Source organism: Orbicella franksi, chromosome 8 (genome assembly GCF_964199315.1).
Source record: "Orbicella franksi chromosome 8, jaOrbFran1.1, whole genome shotgun sequence".
In the NCBI taxonomy this organism is placed as follows: domain Eukaryota; kingdom Metazoa; phylum Cnidaria; class Anthozoa; order Scleractinia; family Merulinidae; genus Orbicella; species Orbicella franksi.
Window position 1 is genome coordinate 5,473,639 of NC_138152.1, and position 8,329 is coordinate 5,481,967.

The window sequence follows — 8,329 nt, forward strand, 5'->3', positions numbered from 1 at the left end:
CCGTTCTTTTGTCATGGCACTGCCGGGCCAAATTCGTTTGAGTTCAGCAAGGAAGTAGCAGGACGTTTGTACTAGGCCTGAGCTGTTGAAAGTAGATGAAAATTGCAACAACATTGCGACCGCCGGCGTTTCAAGGAGGTTTATAAAACCTGGAAATATTTTCTCCTGTCAAGTGTATGGCATGGCAACTTCTATTTCAGTCATTTCGGCAGTCAATAGCGCTTAAAAATGAAAGCCAGCGACAACACTCTAGAGCCGCGAGAGCGGTTTCATGAAGGATTTGCACATCAGTATCTTACAGGCGTAGAAATTACTTAATTGAATAATGCAGCCGGCCAGATCTGCCTCGTAGTCAGGGGTATGTTCTGTCTTTGTAGAGCTTGATGGAGAAGCAAACATTACGATTATGTGGCAGTGCAAAGACTGATTCAAAGTATCTCCAGTAATATTTCGCCTCGCTAAATTAGTTTTGTTAACAAGGCAACCTCGGCAAGACATTATTCTTTTTCAAAGCGTTCTTCGGAGATAGCGGTTCAGCCCTTACTGATCGCGTTTGGTCGCTAACGCTAGCGCTGTTATATCAGAGCTCATATCTCCTTTGCTGATGTATGTATATTTTAAGCTATGACGACATGATAAGACCTGACCTAAACCGCTGGCGCTTCACTTCGCAAATATTTGATTCGCATGTATGTCAGGTGCATAATTAAATCAAACGCAAACAGAAATAATGCACGAAAATATATCTTGACCTGACAGACAGATAAATCTAATACTTTGTCGGACAGGCTGTGTAGAGGGGAGAAGTAAATACAGAGCGTATTGTATGCAAAGTGAGGACTGACCGTCACCTGCCCGATCGCGTTTATTCATATCCAGAAATACAATACCAACCATCATGTTTGAATCGCGTCGTGGCTCAGCGAGGATTGATGTATTCGTTTCAAGAACAGAATATTGAAACGGAGAACTAAATCAAATTTTCAGTGATCAATTTCACATTTCGTTGATAACCCGTTCCGATTGTAAAATAAGCTGAAACAGTTCTAGACGTGATGTTACAAATCTTAACCAGTTTTCAACGAAATCCTGGAGAGATGACGATTGAGACGAATGAGGAAACCAAGACCGCCCTGTATGTCAAGACAGAAGCAAGGAAGGCATCAGATCCACAGAAACCAGCATCAGAACCAAAGTCGTGGAAGCCACGTGGTAAGAATCAGTCTGCATAGTTAAGGACCCTCAGTAAACCAAATGCTAATCAACCAAAAGGTTAACGGAAAGGTTCTCGCATATGGACAGATTTTTAAGATTTTAAAAAGGTTCCTCGCTAACTCACAGTTTAATTTCACTTTCTATTTGTTTCAATGGCTTATTTTCCCTGGTTGTTTGTTTCAGGTCCACCAGGCGCATGCGCATGCACGGCCTTGATTTCCGAGAATTCGACTTGTTTTTGACGTGTGTAAAATACATTTTCAAATGTTTTTGATGTTGTGTAAACATCACAATAAAATTAAAAATTACCAGCAAAATTACCTCAAAACCTGTGGCAAAACCACGTTGCCGAAACTTTGCAATAACAAATGAAAAAAATTGCCATGAAGAACAAAAATAGGTTCATTGACTTCTGAACTTAGATTTAATTTAAAGAAGAACAAAGTTATAAAACCCAAGCGAAACTGGTGGGCTTGGAAATTTTAAAAGGATGTTTCTTAACTTGCGACAGGAGCAAAATTAGATAAAAAACACAAACATTCATTGGCTAATTTGATTGGCAGTTCTTCTCGGAAAATCGCTCTGCCAGATACCATGAAACTTTTGGCTCTATGGTCTGTAAACAAGATTAAGACAATTTTGGAGAAAAATATATTTTTTTGCATTTTGAACTTAGGTTTAATTTAGAGAAGTACAAAGTTATAAAACCTAAACCAGACTGGTGGGCTTGGAAATTTTAAAAGGATGTTTCTTAACTTGCGACAGGAGCAAAATTAGATAAAAAGGCACAAACATTCATTGGCTAATTTGATTGGCAGTTCTTCTCGGAAAATCGCTCTGCCAGGTTCCATGAAACTTTTGGCTCTATGGTCTGTAAGCAAGATTAAGACAATTTTGAAGAAAAATCTATTTTTTTGTTACTTCAGATAGACATTTTTGAGACCTTTTATTAAAAAAATTCACGGAAAAATGATTAATTCTAAACGAGGTTATTGGGGAAAAACAGTTCTGTCTATAGTTACCTCTGATTGATAGCTGTTATCAGTTTGTAACTCGGTCACATGACACGGGCAAGATTGTTTATACATCACAACTTCCGCGAGCACATCAAGGTTTTTCCGACAACAAATTGTAAGCTAATATTTTTCATGTCGTCAAAGAAGAAAAGCAAAGGTTTTGCCGTCTTTCAAATGCTAAGAAGGAACCCAAACGAAAAAAAAAGACACCGAAATCTTTCAATAAGGATTACTGGCGATGCTTGCAAATTAAAAGGGTCGTATTTTTAACAGTAGAAGTAGTTTGCGTGGACGGAGGAAAACGAAAGAGACGAGAAAATAAATTAACCGTCAAGCGGAATGCGAAGGTATAACTGATAGATACATTATACCTCAGAGATCATTGCCTGAGCAGGCGACTTCCGGTTGTATATTTGATATTCATTTCATGACCTGTTGCCAATTGCCTATTATTTGTCCTCGACAGAAAGTAACGCCTTCCACGGATGAATCAACAAACAACCGCAGCGCACTCTGGTTGAGAGAGTTTCTTAAGTATATATCACTCCCGGGAGGGAGAGCGGAGGGGACTCCGATGTAAATATGACGGGGGGTGCTCGTCGTACCTTTAAGGGGTTAAAAAGGCGGATTTGGTACCTCAGGGCCTGATTAAACCGAAAAAAAAAATTGACAGGAGATAATGTGTTGTTTCAGAATTGGTACCTCTTAGGGGTGAAAATATTTCAAGCCAAGCCCACAAAAAAGGATTTTAGTACCTCTTACGGGTTCTTTTCAAAATTTCAGACTCGTGAGCATCCCAGTCCTTTTTTATGCGGGAGTTCCCCCCGGGATATCACTGATCTAGTAGGAATGGAAATCATAACAAATAACTGGTTTTTCCATCTTTTAACAGAATACTATGAAAGCTTCAAGGAGTCACGAGAAGGGTCACGACCACCGAACGATACGTCAGCTCCGTCAACAGCTCCACCGTCCCCAACACATGTACAACAAACATCGTCACCATCCCCATCACATGTTCAAAAAACACCGTCACCATCCCCACCACATGTACAACAAACATTCTCACCATCCCCACCGCATGTACAACAAACATCCTCACCATCCCCACCACGAGCATGGCCAATGCCTTCATCGCCCGCCCCTCATGCACAGCAAACAATACCGCCGCCATTACCACCAAAACAAGCGCAGCTCACAATTCTGCCACCTTTGCCGCCAAAACAGGCACAACCAACACTACCGCCATCTTTGCCGCCAAAACAGGCTCACCTCACATGTCCGCCACCTTTGCCGCCAAAACCGGCTCACCTCACATGTCCGCCACCTTTGCCACCAAAAAAGGCTCAGCTGACTAACAAGGCAAAGATAAACTTCGAGGAACAAAATCTGGGGAGAAGAGGTAAAAAAGATTTCATGACATAAGGAATAAAATGTAAAGATCTTTGTTCCGTCTGAATTTTTCGCTAGTTAACGCTCACTGGCATTGAGTCTTGTAATGGAATTACTTGCCCTTTGGGGTGCGCTTTTATATGTTCTTCATGTTAGCTCAGTTAAGTTGATAGGATAATTAGTGGAAATTCGCCAGTTTTTTGGAGCAAATTTAAGACAAACCAAGAGTCGGCATGAATTTTTAGCTCAGTTTGAGACTGTAGGATTGATTGGTGGAGTTTCTATAATCATTGTCCTTCAATTTTGACTTTAACTTCTCAAACTCTACAAATCGTCAGCAGTGAGAAAAAAAAAACAATTTTACATCTTGCGATGTTCCTTTCATTGTCTGCTGATCAGTAGAACTTTTACTTAAGGGGATGTCCAGGAAACATCTCACTAAAAGTGATATTCGGCAGACGATCTAAAGAACATCGCAAGCTACTTCGCGCGCCAAAGCGACAACTTGAAAACAATTTTACATCTCAATTCAGTTGCGTGGTGTTTAATCCTAGATTAGCGTAATAGGCCTAGAGTATTTACAGATTTCATCGTATTTTTATTCAATCGTTGAACGCGCGGATAAAACCACGAGAGAATTGAATGCCAGTGCAAAACGGGAGACATGACAGGGTATGGGGTAGGGACCGAGAAACTGATAGATTCTTCGTTTGGCTCGTTTCGTTCGCCTCCCCACCCTTACCCCCGCGTGCCTCAAGCTCGCTTCGTTCGCTTTTTCTTTCGCTTGCGTCGAAAAATAAAGAGACTGTGAACAGTTTATTATAGGCCAATCTGTTTTGATAATTATAGTATCGTTTCTGTCCGGTCCATAGGAAGCGTACTGCCCAGGAATTGGATACCGATGCCAACTGATGACAAGGGAAATGATGTCACCGTTCATCTGGTGAAACTATCGAGCTCGTCGCCTGAGTACCGGGACGTTGAGAAAAAATTTAATGAAACCGTCTATATCGAGAAAATCAAGAGCATCGAGCGAATACAAAATCCTTATCTCTACCAGGCTTACCAACTACGGAAAATAAAGATGGACCGTGAAAACCCCCAAGAAAACAATGAGAAGGGATTGTTCCATGGCACCAATTCAGCCAACATAACGAAAATCAACACTCAAGGATTTGACAGAAGTTTTACAGGATCTGCACACGGTGAGAGGTTTATGCTTTTAACCCTTTGACGCCCAAGTAGCCATATATGGCCACTTAATGGTCGTGCTCTTTGTACTACTTGCGACGTCATCAATTTAAATATCACCTGATATTATTGATAAGCAGATGGTAGTACTAGGCTAGGCCTTCCCGCACAATGGTCAGGTTTAGATATCGACGACATTCCGATGTCGCAAATCGAAAAACAACCTTATCAGTTTCGGTGCAAAAGCGGTGGTAAAATGGTCCACGCTTATGCGCATGCCCGGAATTAAAATTTTGCTCAATTTTGTACCTAATCCTCGAAAAATCTCTCCTTTTAGTAAAAAAAAAGCTTTCTTAACAAAACTTAGGCTTAATTAGCGTCATGGCAGCTAAAAAACCTGCCTAACGGTTAAAAACGGTATTTTTTGACGAAAGTTTGGTATTCAAAGGTTTAAGTAAATTCCAGGGGCTGATACAGGATTTTTCAAGGGGATTGGGGGGGGGGGAGGGGTGTTGGCTGGTATCTTGGGGTTTGAGAATCAACGGGGCATCCCCCAATATGTGACAATTTGAGAAATGGAACCTAATTGAATACTGTTACACCAGAAATATTAGCAATCAGCACAAAGTAAAAATTATGATGAAGCACCTGCCCAGGAAGTTTACCTTTATTTCTTTCATGATATTCACAACTGTTTTCAATTAAGTTTTCTTAATTTTAGTTCCTCCAAAGAGGGAGTGGCTAACCACCCAACTTACCTTCTCTAGATACGCCCCTAAACTCAGTTAATAGCTAAGTTTTATAGACAAAGAGAATTGTATCACATACTTCACTTTTAACTGTAGTCTGCACTTTCCCACTAAATAACTAGACTTTCCCACTAAATAACAAAATGCGTATTACATCTATGTTTCAGGAGCTATATACGGTACAGGAGTGTACTTCGCAAGAGATGCCTCCTATTCTATGGATTACACTGGGGGCAGTCGGAGGGTTATGTACCTCGCCCGGGTCCTAGTGGGGCGATATTGTAAAGGGAGCCCGAACATGAAGAAGCCTCCGCCCATAAACCCCAAGCAGCCAGAGATCCTGTTTGATTCCATGGTGAATGACATGAAGTTCCCTTCAATCTTTGTCACATATTATGACAATCAGTGCTACCCGGAATATCTTCTTACTTTCTAGAATGAAAATGACGTCAATTTATAGAGTTAATTATTCACAACAGTTGCACATTTTCACCACGGAAATTGACCTATATAATGCTCGGGTTGTCTTCCTTGCGGTGGTAAAGAACAATTAGAAAATTAACTAAGCGTCTTCTAGCCAAGCTACATCCTTCAAACTCGGCGAATGCAATCTTCCACTCAGCATTTTAACGTTGCAATTCACAAATTGTGTAAAATTCAGTTTGGAAAACGTTATTTGCCTTCGCATTCCCATACAAACACTATAACTTCTGACCGCTTTGCCTACTCGTCAAGGTAGCGTCGAAAACCGTGATAAGCCCTCTTGTCTGGAAAATTCTTTTGCTAAAATCTAATCACTGGAAAGTACAATACTAATGTTAATGTGTTTTAGTCAACTTAATTTTTGCTGATTTTGTTTTACCAGTAATCTCTATTATAATATCCAATGAGGTAATTTTTATAGCAAGTTATTGTTTTACATGCCATGTAAGTACAGTAGAATCCCGGTAACTCGAACTTCGATAACTTAAATTTCTTGCTAACTCGAACTGAATTTCTTTTCCCTTGATAAAATTTACTCCGATAACTCGAATTCTGGTTCATGTAGCTCGCCAGGGACGTCATCCCATTAGCTTTTCTTATCGTGTCATCGGTAAAAACACTCAAAACTAACACCACAGCAATTTGATTTTAATAGGCCCTTTGTACGATCCGGTCACATGGTACGGAATAAATTATGCTGGGACGCAAGTTGCACAGTGGGACTTCTAAAACAAAGGAAAGTCGGACCGGACTGGTACGAGTTCCTTTGTTTTGGAAGTCCCACTGTGTAACTTGCGTCCCAGGATAATTTATTCCGTACCATGTGACCGAATCCTGCAAAGGGCCTATTAGTGCAACAGACCGTGCCTTTAGCTGTCACCGTATAGTGAGGCGCTGAAAAATCAGTAAACTATCAATTATTAACATGGCGAGTTGGATATTCAGTAGACCCCGCTAACTCGAACTGTTTTTCGTTTCCCTTCAGAGTTCGAGTTACCAGAGTTCTAATGTAGTGTTTAGTAGCTTTTATATTTGTGAAGGTCAGGGCTTACACTTTTGTATATCTATTTTGTCAAACTTTTGAACTTTGGTACTGTAATTAATTAATTAGTGATAATTTATTGGAGGGCGTCAACAGTTTCTATTGTGTAAATATGCCACTGGTGTCACTCTCATTGAATAAAGCTTACGCCCCGGGGGGGGGGGGGACTCCCATATGGACTGGACGGGGATGCTCATCGGAAATTTTAAATTTAACCCCTAAAGGAGACCAATCTGGGCGTGGCCGAAGCTTATGCAGACCTCTAAAAGAGACCAGTTTATAAAACAGACAAATAAAAAGTACAGTGACTTTTAATCAATTTTTATTGAATTTGTTTATATGAATTGACTAAATATAAAGAATCAAAATTCTTTCTGTTTTGTTATTTCTTCGCGTGCAACCCTTAACGAGACCTTGACGGCTAAAAATGATGACATTTTGCCCAGAACATCCTAAGCGAGACCAAAATCCGAAATTTACACCCCTAAGCGAGACGACGAGCATCCCCGTCCATTCCATATGGGAGTTCCCCCCCCCCGGGGCTTACGTACCTTTTCACTCTTACTAGTTTATCAATTCCGTATCCTGCCACGCTTTTGGCTATATCCCGCCATCCCGCCCCACTCAGAATGTTTATCCAGACCCCGCCTGATTAGAGTCACAGGTCTCCGCGTCACGTCCGTAACCTGTGATTTACTGCTTTTCATTCCGCATCCCGCTGTCAATTTTAAAAACTAATCCCGCATCCAGCCTGTTGACAAGAGCAAAACCCGCTCCCGCCGAAGAAATTTTATCCCTCATCCCGCAATTAAAATTTCTGACATCCCGCATCCCGTCCCCATTTTAACTCTCATCCCGCATCCCGCCAGACCTATGATGGACTTGTAGGAATTTTTTCCGGGTTGCCCAATTAGCATACGACTTTAGATGAGACGTCATGCAAGATACGAACTGACTCCTGACATTGAAGATGCTTGGTGATTTCTTAGATTTTTTAGATGCTTGATGATTTCTTATTGAAGGAAATACGAATAAATGTTTTCAAAAACAGCAATATTTGAATTTCTGGGCGGCAAAAGCGCTAATAGGCCCACACAAAGACAATACATTCATTGCAAAAGTTTAGTTTTTGAACACGCGTCACGCAACAAGTGATTAATACATCGGGCTCCGAAGAGTGTCCGAAGTTCTTCGTTCCATACCCTCTCAACATTCAAAGATTGAAGCGTTTATGTCAATAA

General features: G+C 40.8%; 1 protein-coding gene across 1 annotated transcript; it reads left to right on the forward strand.

Moving 5' to 3' along the window:
- The first annotated feature begins 825 nt into the window (after nucleotides 1–825).
- LOC145496270 (uncharacterized) lies at nucleotides 826–8,081 on the forward strand. Its single transcript, XM_081475965.1, has 4 exons — nucleotides 826–1,212; nucleotides 3,124–3,633; nucleotides 4,496–4,828; nucleotides 5,731–8,081. The coding sequence occupies exons 1-4, from the start codon at nucleotides 1,056–1,058 to the stop codon at nucleotides 5,997–5,999; spliced, it is 1,269 nt and encodes a 422-aa protein (XP_081332091.1). The 5' UTR covers nucleotides 826–1,055; the 3' UTR covers nucleotides 6,000–8,081.
- The last annotated feature ends 248 nt before the right edge of the window (nucleotides 8,082–8,329 follow it).